This window comes from Sander vitreus, chromosome 15 (assembly GCF_031162955.1).
Source record: "Sander vitreus isolate 19-12246 chromosome 15, sanVit1, whole genome shotgun sequence".
Lineage (NCBI taxonomy): Eukaryota > Metazoa > Chordata > Actinopteri > Perciformes > Percidae > Sander > Sander vitreus.
In genome coordinates, this window is record NC_135869.1 from 19,533,182 (window position 1) to 19,549,573 (window position 16,392).

Here is a 16,392-nt window from a genome sequence, read left to right on the forward strand (position 1 = left end):
GCCTGGCAAACTATTGTCTTATCAAGTTGCTATGACTTACAGTATTTGTCACCCACTCACCCAACAGTTTAATATTGGGACTTAATGAGAGCAGTGAAACTCAGTTTATGTAAGGGCGGCTAGAAACTGCATAGAGCTGCAGAGTTGGCTTCAGCCCTCCAAGTGACTCTTTCACATTCACATGTTTAAATATCTTAATATCATTTTTGATTTTTGGGGTGTAAATTACACTATAATGCAGACAGCAGGCAATGGGTCTTCAGCTAATTTAGTAAAATACTCTCAGTTCAATATATATATAGAGACATATAGTTGCCTGCTAATATTTGTAGCAACTTGTGTGACATCACTGACAACCAGAATCTGTGTTTTATTTTATTTTTTTAGAGTTTTCAGTCTGCAATTGTAAAAACTTTTGCTTCACTTTACATCCATTAAATGATATACTATTTGATTGACAGAATATATGTATTTGGGCCCACACACACACACAAATACACACAAAGGGCATATAGTGCATATTTCAGTGTTGTTTCTTATTCTCTTTCTACTGTAGCTCACAGCAGCTGAAAGAGACCGAGACGAAAAGATGGAGAGCATTGTGTTTCCCCTGTGGGCATAGCTCAGTTGCAACATGTCTTCATTACCACGGCAATTGTCTTACTATTTTCATCAGTACTAGGAAAGGCGCCTCCATAACTGTGCTGACATATTGCAATAGACGAGATAACTGTTCTATTTGCTGTTCAGGAGAGTTTGCTGCTGCCGTCGTCACAGTATCTTCCCACTTCAGTTCAAAATCAACTCTGGGAAAAGTGCTGAAAAAGCATCAAAGCACTGAAAGCAAGTTCATTTATACCAATACCAGTGATATGTTTTAGAGGGGCTTTCCTGGTCCACTTGCTAAACCACATCTTTATATTCCTACACACACACAGAAAGACAGACAGCTAAGCAAAAGTTTCACTTCTCTAACACCTCAGGAGGAAGACCTCTCTCCTGCTACAGCGTCTCTCTTACACTCACTGCTTTACCTTTCCCACAATCCTTTGATAAAAGTGCAGATAAAAGAGAGTCTGTGCTCATCTCTCTGGCCATCCACCTCTCCTTGAGGTTAGCGCCTCCTTTATTATTTACTATTAGATCAGTAGACATACATACCTACGTGCCTTGTTCTCCTAAAACTGGTTTGCGTGTGTGGGCGCAGTCCACATACTGTCTTTGCTTATGTCTATGTGCCCCTTGTGTATGTGTTTGTTCTTACCCTTTTGCTTGTCTGTGTGTGTGTGTGTGTGTGTGTGTGTGTGTGTGTGTGTGTGTGTGTCCTTGGCTGGAGGCGGTTCAGTGTGAGGTTTTCGCTGCTGTCTGAAGTCCTCCAGCCTCAGTGTCATTAGAGGATCTCTTTAATCCAGACTTTGGGAGAAACTTCTGACAGCACGCTGCAAATAGAAGGCCCCGCCGCACATGAAGAGCAGCTCTGCTCCTAACAAAACACCAAGTTTAAAGAGGCCCCTGGCCTTTTTTCCTCCTCCCACTAATACCTCCCTTCTTTCTTCTTTGCTTTTTTTTTTTTCCTGCCCTCTGTTGCTTTTACTTCACCCTAGGGAAACATGCTTGCCTTATCTGCGCAGGAGGACCACCCAGGAAAGATGACTCAGGCATTGGTGTATCTGTGCGCCTGTGTGTGTATGTTTGTGTGCGTACCACACTGGAATTGCACACTCATTTGACTGAGTGTAGCACCCACATTTTTAGAACTTTTGCTGTTAATATTAATGCATGCCTGTACCTGCATGGATCGCTGTGAGCGGTGCGTTTGTTGGTGCTGCGTGCGCGTGTGCCTCGCTAATCCTTTGAGCCAAAGTTTGGAATGAAAGGCAGAGGCACATTGCTGATGGAGAGGTGAGAGAGGCCTTCAAACTCCCAACTGTGGGACTGTGCAGCAGAGGTACACCGCTGCCCCATCTCCTCACTCTGGCCACGTGTTTTTCTACTTCATGCTGCTCCCCTCTTCCTCAGTATCTTGCTGTCTCTCATTCTCACCTTTCTGAGATTTCTCTTCTTATCCTCCTGATATCCTGTCTTATCTTCCTAGGCTTTTTGCTTTGCATTTTGTTTACTTTTATTCTCTTTTATGTACCTTCTCCCCACCTCCTTACCACCTCCATCTCTCCCTAAGGAAATCTGATTTCCCCTTCTTTCCGGCCTGTTCACAATGATCCCAGTCTACATGGCTGATAAAAAACATATCGCCCTGAGCATCTGGAGACACTCATTCACGCACTTGCACACACTAAATACTATAGAGCTTGCACTGGATTAAAGTCTAAGTCAGACAATGGTATTCAAACTGCATCATGTGGGCTGTGCATGTGTTCACAGGTGTCTACAGTATCCACTTCATTGCTTTGTTATTCTCTTTTCAGTAGTAGTTTATTTTGAATTAATATTTGTGGCTTCAAGAGTTAGTTTTGCTCTATGCCTAAACACAATCCTCAATACAGTCTAATAAGACCATTATGTCTGACAACGATGAAGACTAAATATTTCTGAAGGCTCTTTCTGACTCACAACGCTTTTATTCATCAGCAGAATCATCCCATATGATTCTATTAATGAAGTGACAAGTGTTGAACCTCTGCCCTCAGAGTCATCAGATACAGAACCCACATGAAATAGACAAACACGTCACCAGTGAGGCCCACAAAGTCAGCCTAACTTCCCAGAAGACCTGGTCCAGAAATGCTGTGTCACAGTGCATAGAATCTGAAAGGGGAGGGGTGGGGTTGGTTTGTCAGGGTCTTCTTTGTCAGCCGTACTGCTGTCTTTAAAAGATTGATGTGGTTGAGGTTTGGGTCACAGTGGGGAAGTGTTGGAGGAAGGATGGTAGGAATTGAAACTCTGTATGTGCATGCAAATACCTACTAGGTAAGACATACAATTCTCAATCAATTGTATTTACATTGCCCAAAATCACATCACACATTCTGACACTCTATATCCTTAAAATTTCAATTCAGATGAAGAAAAAGAAAAATGAAGAAACCTCACACTCCCATGCCTTGGTCCCTATCAGAAAAATTTTATGAATTGTGTCAACTCCACTAAAAAAGGCTTTTCTAGTGTCGTCAAGCCTTTTGATTCACCAATAAACAAAATTAAATGATGAAATCGAAGGCAAGGCGTTGCAATGGATTGAGATGTGGGCTGTGATGGAATAGTGAGTGGCTAAGAAATACCCTGATTAATAGGATCAAGGCGCTGTAAAACCAGCTGCCTTTCATGCTGTAGTGCTAATACTGACCTGAATATGCTCCTGAATCATAATAATCTAGTAAAGTGTGTTGATCTAGGAATCTATCCGTCCAAGGCTTAAATTAGCCACTGCAAAAGAAGGAGGTACATTATAAAGCTGATTTGACTACATCAGTGCAGTTCAGGTGCGGGTTCACACTGTAGCACAATCTTATTAAAAGAAAATTATTAAATGTCAATAAATGAAAATATAAGGTGAATTTTCCATTAATTCCAGCGACTGTGAGATCTACTGTATCTAACAATCTGACAAAAAAGGTTTCAACTTCCTTTTCTGTCAGTAGTTCTCAGAGAGTTAACCAGAAGTTCAACCAGGCCCTGAAGCCTAACAGTCTGTGTGTGATTTATGTCAGTGTAGTGGGTTGTAGATCAGGCTGGTCATGCCTATCACCTGGACTGTGTTTCCATCAGCTCTGAGAACCGACAAGGCAACACCTGGCTCGCTCACTCAACTCCACTGGGGAGAAACACTGAGGATATTGATGCTAGCCAGTGCCCCCATGCACTTGTTGGTGTGTGTGTGTGTGTGTGTGTGTGTGTGTGTGTGTGTGTGTGTGTGTGTGTGCTTTTATGTTCAGGTGTGTGTGTTTGTGCATGCATGCATTTGTGCACATGTCACTCTCTCTGCTTTTCATGCAGACTAATCAAAGACGAAGTGACCACATGTGCGCTAAAAACATCTGGTTCTGCGTTGGATGCAGGAACTGCGCCTTTCTTTCCATTGCTATCACTTACAGGCAGAAAGGGGAAAATGTCATACACACACATACAGTGCATTTTCTTTCTTTCTTTCATGCCTGAATCTTAGAAAGCAAAATAGATTAAATTCTTTATTGGCACCCTATGGGGAAATTTGATCAACTCAGGTATTTGGATTACATGTGAGAGAGGTTCTTATCCACTAAATGATACAGTATATATCTTATTACTGCCAAAGAAATAATGATCCCTAAAGGAATGTAACTTTACAAAAGCCTTGGAAGTTTGCTAATTCCCTGAGTGAGCAAGTCTCTCTTTCTGCATGCCCTTGTCTAGAAATGAGTATGGGCTTAATGAGGCCAGCTTGCCAGTAATTACTGTCATGACTTTATTGTTAGCCTTTTAACATGCAAAGACTAATCACAGGCTGCATCTTTCCTCACTGTCCCTCTGTCCTGAATATTATCTCATTGGCTCTCTCGGTCTGGATCGGTCTTGTTTTCTCAGTCGCAGCCTCTCATTCAGGTGTCTCTTTCCAGCTCAAATGTATCTGTAAATTAGTGTATATCACTTTGCGTCAGTTACACATTACATCACACAGATCAGGAGTTGATTTTCTTTTTTTCGTCAGTCAGCCAACAACACTGACTGTCTCTCCCTTCCCCCAGGCTCTACAGGCAAAGGTGGAAAGTCTACAGAGGCAGCTACATTGCTCAGAGAAGAAGCTGCTTAGCAAAGAGCTTGAGACTGAAGAGAAGGTAACACAGTCCCTCTTTTTCCCTCAATCTCTCATTATCTGTTTTTCATGCTTGTCAGGCATTCACAAGAGCGGCAGGCCGTCTCTCTTACTCAAACTCATTTGCTCCTCACCATTACTGTTGCATCACTCTCGCTGCCCTCTGCCTTTTAGTCACACTTCTCTTTGCTTCCTGCCAGCGCAAAACCTCTATTTGACTTCTTAATAATCATGAGATCCTTCTTTGGAATTGAATCCCTTTATTGAGCCCTTCAACACCCATCTCTGGTCCCCCCATCACCTGCTGTCCCTAGCCCCTCACCCATAAGTTGCCATCCTTACTAGACCCTCCAGGGGTCCACAAAAGACAGACAAATGGATTCCCTCTCATTCTCCTGTTCAGAGCCACAGATATGCCCCCTCACACATTTCCCAAATTCCTTGAGATTTGGCTTCAAGAGCCAGCGCCTAGGGCCAGGAATGCCACCACCGCCTGTGTTCAGAGGGAAGCCTCTGTGTGCACACACACTCCCCATTGCTCTCCAGAATGCTCTGTAATCAAGGCTCTGTTTTGACCTTGACACACACAGAGAAGAAAGCCCTAATGACTACACTCACACAGGAGGCTCTTCTTTGTACCCTGGTATGTACACCAAAGGCATTCATCCTCTTGTGTCCCCTCTGATCCACCCACTGACCCTTGTACACACTTCACACACTCGTCACACACCTCAGTGTCTGGCCGTCATAAATCTGCAGGAAGGGGTCAGTGGTTTTTAAGAGCTGTTGGTCACTGAGCCAGTCCCAGAGGCACTGCACATTGTTTTTTCTATAACTTGGAGGAGCTGACCCCTGAACCTGTAGCCTGCTGTATTGTCAGATCATTTCGTCTGGACAAGGGTTTGGGTTACTCTTCTTCAGCTTTGCATTTATGTGTTTGGTTAGTGTTATTTACTGTGTGATCCATCACTGAAGACACAATCAATTGTTGTATTGGTCAAAAGTTTTACCACAGATAAAACAATTCACAGCAGAGCTTAGGTGTGCTGCAAATGCAAAGAGTGTTTAAAGAAATGAACCTCTCTGGTATTTCTTTCTGTGTGTGTGTGTGTGTGTGTGTGTGTGTGTGTGTGTGTGTGTGTGTGTGTGTGTGTGTGTGTGTGTGTGTGCGCATGTGTGTGCTTGCGCGCATGCATGCGCATGTCAAACACATGGTCAAGTTCCCTAGCAGCCACTATGGCATATTGTTTACATATTATAACCGCTTATAGTTATTAAGCAAGTGACAATAAGCAAGAGAGAAGTCAGTATTTTTCAGGATACTCAGTGTCTGTCTGTGTTTGTAGAAAGGTGTTTAACACTCCAGGGCATTGAGGCAAAGTATACTTCCAGTAGATGATGTTGGCTCAATCAAATGTTGGCCCACTGCTTTGAAGAGTAACACATATTCAGATTTTCACACTATTCAACTGTGCAAAGTGTCATTACGTTTTGCTTAAAAACAAGAATATTGTGGTCATTTTATTAATGTAATTTCATTTTATTATTTATGTTTTTTTAGCACATGAAATCACTCAAAACCCACTTATTGCTTGTGGGCTATAGAGCTTAGTCTTGTATGACTGAAATGTTTTGATGCTGACACTAGTTAAAAACAGATTTTAGATTGATTTAAATCTGGCAATATGCCAAACTCAGCATTTGGTACCAATTTTACATACTTACGTACTACTATGGCGGTTCCTAATAGCACAATGCCACAAACACATGTCACTTGTTCATCGCAGATTGTTTAGCTGTGACAAAGGTGGCAGCAAAAACACAAACAGGAAGTGTGCCATAGTCAGATAACAATAAAGGAATCTCCGTGTATCAACCAACTCGGAGCTAAAAGCGATTCCTCAACAGATACAACAGTTGAGGCAGGATTTGGAAGGATGGTTATAGTAAGAGGTTTTTAATAAGATTAATACGCAACTATTCACATTATTTATTTGTGATCAATTAATAGATCCAGTAGCTTTCCCCGCACATCAGTTTGGTCACAGGAAGTCACAGTTTGTTCCAGGAAGTGAGCCATATCTACCCAATGTTTTTTAGCCTTCAATGATCAGTCCTCCTGTCGATGTTGTTGTACCTTTTCAGTTGTTTGAGTCCCCAACATTGTTCCTCTCCTGTCACTGCACCCTTATTTTCTCCCATTGTCACCGTTCCTTGGCTGAGACTAGTAGGTTTACAGTGTCTTTGCACAGAGCTAAACGTGTGTGTGTGTGTGTGTGTGTGTGTGTCTGTGTCTGTGTCTGTGTCTGTTTGTGTGTGTGTGCGTGCGTGCCTCCTAACCTGCTCTCACCTCAGGTCAAGTGTATGTGTGTTGGAGCGAGCATGTTGCATGTCAGTAGGTAAATAGCTTTTCAACCGTATAGTTTTCATTTGGATTGTGTGTGACTGTTTGCATTAGTTTACATCATATGTGCATCTGCATTGTTGTGTGCACACCGGTTCATTGTTTCTTTGTGTATGATAATAAACCTCCACTCTGGCTCTCCTCACGCTGATATTGCCCTAGTTTATCTGCCAAGACTTGTCTTTGTAATCCGATTCCCTCACATGCAAAAACAGCCTTTCTGCCCAGACTTCACACAGATGTTACTTGCCTCACACTCGCAGGGCCCTCGCTGGCTCCCCCACTCTAAAATGGCGGATCAGTATCACTACAGCTCTTTGTATAAATACATAATGAGACAGTAGCAATGGGCACGGTGAATTGTTCAAGTTTCAGAGATGTGTTCTCCTGCAACATGGAAGCTTGGTAAAATAATTAAATCATTTCTGTAGTTCAGTGTTCAGTATTGATACAGACATAAAAATGCAGAGGAGTTGAACTTAAGTTCTGTTTGTTTTCCTGTGTGCTGTTTTTGTTGAGGCACATTACATTAGCAGCCAGCTACCAATCCATCCCATGGTTCTAACAACTTCAATAAGATATGTAGCCACTTCTAATCTCCTCCTGCCTTCTTTTTATTTTTTATTTTTTACTTTTGTGAAGCTGTTTCTTTTTTCCCTCTTGCAGCAAAGCGTTTTTAAATTCAAATGGTGAACTCTCTGAGTGCCAACTCAGTGGATGTCGAGGTGCAAACTTTGTGAGTGGCATCATTTTTGATGTACCCCCTTGTTCCTGACAAGGTTTTTGTCACTTTGGAACAAGAGGGTATATCAAAAATGTCTTTTCAGCAGCTACTCACCCTCTCAGCCTGTCCCACGCAAGCCTGCACACACACACACACACACACACACACACACACACACACACACACACACACACACCCCAACGTCATTAGCATACATCAAGCTTCCCAATGATGTGACAAACTTTATTTGAACGTTGAAAGTGTTGAGGGCTTGTTTCTTTCTGCTGGCAGCTGTCAGAAACCACGCCATGTGACAGTACCAAACGCAAGAGAAAGTCAAAACCGCAATCTAAAGACTATATATAGATGAAATGTTGTCATTTTAAGATGACTGGGAGGGGAAAACGACTGCCGCTCTTCGCAGTCTTCAAAACTAGAGAATCATGCTTCATCAGGAACAAACAAAATCAGATTTTTAAAAGAGCTGTAGAGATGAAACCTGATTTTTCTCCTGAAAGTCAGTCCTTTTTCATTGCTTTGGGAAACAGTGGCACACTTTTTTTCCCCGTGTTTCCCTTCCTCTCTTTCCTTTTCCCGCTCACTCTCATCTGGAGTCTGTCAATGACCAAAACCTCATGGAAGGGTTTGATCAACAGTATTGTTCAAAGGCATCCGACATCTGTCCTAATGGTGAGGAGGCTTTTCTTTTCCGTCACTTGCCTCCCGCCACCTGTCAGAAAAACAAACATGCCTTTGCTGTAAAAAGATGTTGAAAGAAGAGAAAAATGTGTGTTTGCGTTAAGAAAAAGTGAGCGGAGGGACCTTGAAAGAGGCAAGAGGATGCAAAGCTGAAGGAACTAGTCAGGCATCTTTGGGGAGTTTGAAAGATGCTCCTGTTTTGAATTTTAAGAGACACAGTGAAGTCACAAATTTGAATCGGTTCTTTACCTTATCCTTGTCGGCTTTTTCTGTATCCGTTAGCCAAGCACATGTTTCCACAACAGAGATGCCGTTATAAAAAGACTGCTGCCTCCACCCACACACATTGCATAGTAAACTATGGCTAAGCTTTAGTTAGACGTGCTGTGGAAAGTGTGAAATAAAATGTGATTACAAATGCTTTGGTCTGCTACTGTGCAGCAAGAGCAGAACTCTGTATCATACGCTTTCGGGTTAAGCAATGCTTATTTTATGATAAGAACAATACAACTTTAAATAATGTTAAGGGATATTTTAGAATGCTTTTCTGTCTGTCACAGCAGCCATTAGGTGCAGTTGACCACGAAGTCATAGGACAGATGCCAGATACACAACCTTAATGTATCACATAATACATTAGTTAGTTTGGACTTCTTGCTGTCATTGTTACAAAAGCAAACATTCATGGCTGGTTTGATCACCCTTGTGACTGTACATACAATATAGAGTCAGCCCCGTTGCTCCCTGTGAGTCCCGGTGAATACGCTGTTGCTGCCGTGTCCATTCTAATGTATGGGAAGGAAAATGGAGACAGCATTGCCACAAAGGAGCTTGTAATTTAGGCAGAGCAGATCTCTCATTGCTGGGATCTCTCATTGCTGTGGTGACAGCACCATACATGAACCAAGAATGCAAAATTAAGGAGCGTGGCTTTTGAAGAATCTAGACTTATATTCAGAGTGGTTGGTAAGGGATGTGTTTATTCAACCATTGTTTATTGCTTTGGTCTGAGGTAGTTGAGTGTGTTTTGTCTTGGCTTGCCATTTTGTTATGACTACAGAAGCTGCTATAGATAGATAGACTTTTTTGAAAAATTTGCATTTTTTTTAAACTCCCGGACATCCAAATTAAAGCTTCTGAAAACCTGTTTTCTTTTTGCCACTTGTTTAAAAAGGTCACTCTCAAATTATTCTTGACTTCATTCTCATACACACAGAGAAAAAGACATATTTTTGTAAACTTCAAAATGAATAGGGCAGAAGGAGCTTGAAAAAATTGGCAAAGTTGTGGCAGTCTAATCTACTGCACACTGTGCCGAGACAAAGTGAGCTGCTTCATGTTGGGATCATTTATACTGGGGGTTGCTTTGAAGTGCTTCCCAATCCCTTTCATTGTGCCCAGGAAGATTAATTAGCCAAAGCCAGAACAATCAGTTAAATCCACAACAGGAAAATTATTTTAAGAAAACCAATCTTTTCCCCCTCCCCCTCACCTCATTCACGCTCTCTTCACATGAAAGACTGGACTGATGAGTGGAGAGGTGGGGAGCGTTGGGATATTCTTAATGTTAGCTGGACTTTGGCTCTGTCGAAGACATTATGGACAGTTGAAATGCTCAGACTCCCCTGGTTACACCTTGAAATATGTGGGTGAAAAATGTTGCTTTTCACAGCCCCCGTTGATTCCTCCAGCTCTGCTAAACTTATTATCAAGCTTTGGATTAATTCATTCTGCAACTTTTTTCAAAATGCTGTAAATGCTTTTATAGTACTGTAAAAGTGGTGTGTGTGTGTGTGTGTGTGTGTGTGTGTGTGTGTGTGTGTGTGTGTGTGTGTGTGTGTGTGTGTGTGTGTGTGTGTGTGTGTGTGTGTATAAAGGGGGGAGTTGAACTAACCAAACCCTTTTCAACTTCTATAATCAGACTCTGGTTTAGTGGAGTGTAATTTAGCCCCAGACAGACTTCCTCCAGTCCTCCCCAGTGGAGCTAGTGAGCTAGCTGTTGAGCTGCTGCTCCGTTTGATGTGTTCTGCCCTCCACCACTGCCGTGTCCTCTTCCAAACCCAGCTGTGCAAGGCCCATAAATGCATTGTGTCAGCTCTGGCTGTAGTCATCAGCAGCCAGTAGGGGGTGTTGTGCAGAGCGAGTCATGCCAGTCTGCGGACCCCCTGTGGAGATGTGAAGGAGCTGTGAAGAGCGAGGGAATACTCTGAGCCATGAATAAAGAGGGGATACCCACTGTGTGTGTGTGTGTGTGTGTGTGTGTGTGTGTGTGTGCGTGCGTGCGTGCGTGCGTGCGTGCGTGCGTGTGCGCGTGTGCGCATCCTCCAAGGGAGCTGTTCACTTGGGCGCTGTGTCCGAAAGTGTCTATATAAATGAGTATAAATCATTTACTTGATTTTGTCTTTTTTGATTGTGTCAATGTTTTTTTTAATCCAAATATACCAACAAATTGTAAATAAATACAGTGTTTGTGTATGTGCATGGATAATGCATTTGTATTTTGTATTTGATGATTGAATAACGAATGTGTAATATGGATTTATTTTTTCGAGTGTTCTAAGTTAACCGACACTGTTTGACTGCCCTGCCTCTGTCCTCTCAGGTGACTGTGGTGCGTCAGGAGTACGAGGAGAAGATCAAAGGTTTGATGCCAGCAGAGCTCAGACAGGAACTGGAGGACACCATCACCTCTCTGAAAGCTCAGGTGAGAACTGACTGTTTGCCAGATACAGATTAGAGACAGGCAGGGCCCGGAACAACTATGCTGACATATATATATATATATATATAATCTGTTGGCTTTAGTTTCAAGAATGTTTTTTTTTCTCTTTCATTAATCCATACCCTTTTAAACACAACATACTGTATATTGGACAGATTGTCAAAGTAAGGTTCTGTATCTTCATTCTTTTTTAAAGTTGATTTCTATCCTTTTGTCTTTCACTTTCCCTTACTATTAATAAATTGAAACTGTCAGAAACATAACCCACACATCCTGTATGAATATGCATGTTGGAGTACCAATCCTCTTTATAACCCTTAATCTCTCCTTGTCTCTCATTAGATTTAATTTCATTGCATGTCTCTGAGCTGTGTCTCGTACTAATATCATTGGGCCCATTTTGACACTGAATATCAAAGGGCTTTCACTTTCTCAGCTTTTACATTGTAAACAAAAGAGGGATTTCTGTAATGATGATACAACCACACAGTACAACTTTTTGTAAAAAAAAAAAGTGGCTCATCATAAACCCCTGCTTTGTTTAAAAAGGTCTACCAAGATCCCATTTCAGTGTGCAGACCACAGCTCTGTGATCGGATATGTTTATAAGATGTAATTCATGACCAGAGTGGTCTCTCCTGTCATTGACAACGTCTTGGGCTTTGCACGTTAAAGTGCATTATTTTTACATGGGGGTACAAAAAAGGTGGGGAGAGTTTCCAAGTCTCTGGAGGCATCTTACCACATTTTGTTGGGGTTTTGCATATACTTCACCACTGTGAAGTGCCAAATGAAATGCTAGAACTTTCCTGAGGTCTCCCCCACAGAAAGGAATGTACCCTCGGCTCCAGTTTGGTAGTCCCAGAACAATACGGATTCTTTCGGAGCAATGATTATTCTGCCAGGCTCTAGATGCCATGTAAATGTAGATGGGGTTTATTTTCACTTCAGCCAAAGACACTACATAAATATACTCACACTTTGTAGCCAAACAAAAGAATGGCGCAGCCTCCTCTCATAACGTCCTAACCTCAACTAACCTGGCTTATAATCTTACCTCTGTCCCCATGTGCCTTAACCCCGCTGCCCTAATCTTCTGACCCCCAACCCTTGCTGTCCTGACCCCTGGACTCAACAACCAAGCCTTTCTTCCACTTAGCTAACCCCCTCCACCCAAAAGCACAATTGACCCAAAGCCATTATACCTTCTACACCTCAAGTGTCTGTATTCTGATGCACTGGTTTCCTACTTCCCTCATTCTGATTAAACAACTAATCAGAGTACATTTTTGTTTAAGATAACTCTGTTGCCAAATATTGCATTGTGTGTCTGTGCTGCAGGTTAACTTCCTTCAGAAGAGAGCCTCTTTGCTACAGGAAGACCTGGATGCCTGTCGCAGCAGGAGGTTAGCATGATTGTTTGGAATGGTGTGTGCTTACGTGCCTGTACATAGTTCAAGTTTATACTTTTGAACAGTACAATGCATGTATAGTATGTGCCTTTATTTTTATACCAGTGTTTCAGGTTGTGAGTATAGTAAAGTACGAACACCCAGAATCACTCATTTGCAGTACACTTTGTAACACACTATTAATGGTGCAGTTACATTAGAAGTCTTGTCTTTGACTATGACAGCTTCCAGTCCTGAGGGCTTTGATTTGCCTTCCATCCATCATACTGTAAGAGCCATTTATGTCTTTATGAAAATCATCTTATATATGCAAGGATAAGAGGCCTCGTCAAACGACGCTGCCGCTCACATCTCTGCAAACATCTCTCAGGACTGCCATTCACATCACAGTAAATTACCAGTTATTTCATTGTGCTCTCTCTGCCTCACAAATTAAAGTGACTGAGATGTTGAGAGTCTCAAAGAAACAGTCAATCAGAGAGGTAGTTTAAATTTCATGATGGTGTTCTTTAATATTCATGTAATATGTTGGTTTATTGGTTTAACGCTGGAATAACCCAACTCTTTCTGCACAGGTAACTATGGGAGAACCACAGCCTGACCCCATGCCGGGATATGAAGGATTAAGACGTCCAATCAGATGTGAGCATTAGTGACTGTTACAAGTATTTTACACACCTGTCATGCAACTGGACCAATCATCTTTTGATGTGCTGTTGTCTCTCATAGTTTTATTACATATGAACTATTTATTCATTGTCAGATTTAAGTTTTGCTTCATCTTATTGGGGAGTGTATATATATATATATATATATAATTCTGATTACGTTGTTCAAGTTTATATTTTTTTTATTGTTATGGATATTGTAGGCATTTGATACCAAAATCCATCATTTTTAATTAAAAAAACAATTGCATCATTTTCTGTTGTCATGATATTTTTTTTTATTCTGAGCATGTTTTTTAATCTTCTTCAGATACCTCATAATTAGTCCCTCAATTGGGGAAGTCCTGCTGTTGCCCTTGTTTTTATATGACCACAACATGCATGTTAACCAAGATTAGCTCTGTAACTTAACACTGAAGTCATAGACCTTGAATTCCCATCTCCCCCATCACTATTATGCATTGGCTTTCTGCTCAAAGCCCCTGTTTGAACTGTAAAGAGTAGTTGGGGGTTTGTGGTTGGTTCAGATAAAGAGCGCTGCGAGTCAATTGTTTGAAACTCAGGCCAACCGCTACAGTCCTTGGGCCCAATGTTTCTGCCTCCGCCACCACTTTGTGTTTTACCAACGGCTCCACTCAAACCCCAGCTGAATTACTCAGACGGTGGAGTCCAGGATATGGCCACCATGTCTCCAAGTCTTCTCCTATGTCTCAATAGTGTGGAGGTTTTATGATGATAATGACATTTAGTGGACCAAGGATGGGCTTCATAATGAGCCTCCATCCATTGTTTTTTTTTGTCTCTCTGGTAGGTGAGGAATGCATGGCTTTGAATACTGATCATTTCAAAAGAATCCAGTTTTTCCCTGGAAAACAATTTGGAGGTGTTATTAAATTCCAAAATCAGATTTGATTTCAAAGAGGCCTCTAAACTTATTTGCATTGGAAATGCTTTCTTTTTACACCCGCAGTTCGCGCACTTCCAAGTGTTCCCATTGTCCGTGACCTGTTCTGCTGTCTCCAAGCGAAACCCTATACCCATCTCTGTATTTATTTGATGTGCTGATTCTACTGCCCAGGCAAAGAGAGAGAAGAAACAAAAAAAGAGAGACGAAAGGAGAGAGGACTGTCAGACCGACATCTGAGAAACAGGAATTTAGTCTTTCAGCACAAAGCCTTTGTACAGTATGTTGTTTCTGGAAGTAGTGCACAGAGGATTCAGAACTATTGCAACACAGCATCATAATGCATGGTCATTTGTGTACATGTAAGGAAGTATGTGTGACATTTTACATGCACTGTATGTGTGGTTACATCCATGTGTGAGTAATGGCCTCAGTATACTTCAGACAAACTAGAATGACCAAAACTGATTGTGTCTGAAGGCAAAAGTGTTTAATCCTTTACTGAATGGCCACACTAAGCCTGACACACCAAGGCGACCATCGGTCCAAGTAGGGCCAACGGTGAACCACTGGTCTTCGTTAAACAAATTCCTGATGTTTTTGAAGGTTTGAAGCATACTATGGTCCCCTTACAAGGGTTAGGGGGACCTACATCCTCCAACAATTATGCGTACCTTGCGCAGCAATTTTCCAGGTGTGTGGAGGTGAGAAAGTAGGCAGGATTTGACTTCTATTTACACAACTACTGCTATCAAATGTCATACGAGTGCAACACCTAGAACGCCTTCAAGGAGAGGCAGCTTGAAATGTGTGCTCTTATCCGCATTTGTACAAATCATCACGTCTCACCGCTCTCTTGATGACGCCAGGCTTTTTGTCCTACACCTTCAAGTATGACCATTTCAAACAGATGTGAACACTTGAGCCCTCAGACGACACATCATATGAACAAGTTTGTTTTACTCATACTTCGCCCTTTACCGATATTTTCGGACGCTTCCCCAACCAATTCTACTGTCGGAAAGAATGTTTCAGATGCTGTAAGGTGATCCAACAAACACTTCATTTAAAGCATACTGAGTCTTTATTAATAACTTTAAATGGAGCTGCTGATACTGTAGATTTAAAGGCTAATGTGTACTCAGCCCTTTACACCGAAACAGGCTCCAGCTATAACCTTTCCTTCAATCTGTGTTATTACTGTGACATAGTTTCACTCTAATTGATTGTCTACCACCAAAATAACCTCCATAATTGTGCTTGTGTAAATACAAGCAATGATTGTCATTACCAAGCAGCCGACATGGCCCCATTAAGGATCAAAGCCCTCGCTTCCTCTCAGTTATCTCCACATCAGACGGTGGACTTTTGTGGGACAACAGTAAAGGGTGGTCAGGCCACTAAGGTTTCCACCATATTCTCACTTCAGTACTATAATTTAGATGGTTTTCATGTGTTTGCTTCAGCTGGAGGTTTAAATGTTGCATTGTCTAAAGAATAGTTTTCATGACATGAGTGCACAAAGGCCCATTTAAAAATCATTGCACACTCTCAAAATGCATTCAAGATTAAAAATAAATAAATAAAAAAACTGCCTCATGGCACTGAATCAGAAATGTAGAGCAATGGCAAATGTGGTACAGAGGAACCATAAATCAGTTTTTGTTTTGAAATATTTTATTCCAATATATCTGAGAGGTCTTCTCTGCCTTTTACTAGATCTACACATGACAATATGTGTGTGCACGCTTTATTCTGAGCGCTATGACAGGCCTCTGGGATTGACTGTACATCAGCGTGTGATTGACAAAGTCATTGTGCGTGTGTGTTTGCGTGTGCGTGTCACTGGAGCTTTTTATAGCTCTGTATTCTGAGTCAGAGCCTAGGAGGCCTGTGTTTTGCTGCTGTATGCTGCTTGCATAAATAAACCTGTTTATCGCCAACACTTCTCACACACACTGATGTCTTCCACCATGTTTTCTGCCTTTGTCTCTCTCGTAGCTTGTATCACTCTCTCTTTGTTGATACGGCAGTTATGGCAGTGATTTTTCCTTTTTTCCATGGGCCCTGTCACTCAAGTGCAACAAGAGCTGTGAAAATGATATGCAG

The 16,392-nt window shown here is 41.8% G+C and overlaps 1 protein-coding gene across 3 annotated transcripts in view; it reads left to right on the forward strand.

Moving 5' to 3' along the window:
• cep112 (centrosomal protein 112) overlaps positions 1-13,632 on the forward strand; it is a 104,029-nt gene extending 90,397 nt beyond the window's left edge. For 2 of the 3 annotated variants that reach the window (XM_078269857.1, XM_078269859.1), the window contains exons 24-27: positions 4,683-4,772; positions 11,180-11,281; positions 12,641-12,705; positions 13,287-13,632. In XM_078269857.1, coding sequence (XP_078125983.1) covers positions 4,683-4,772; positions 11,180-11,281; positions 12,641-12,705; positions 13,287-13,290 — 261 coding nt within the window. In that variant the 3' untranslated portion in view covers positions 13,291-13,632. The remainder of the gene's footprint in view (positions 1-4,682; positions 4,773-11,179; positions 11,282-12,640; positions 12,706-13,286) is intronic. The other variant, XM_078269860.1, reaches the window with a different exon arrangement.
• The last annotated feature ends 2,760 nt before the right edge of the window (positions 13,633-16,392 follow it).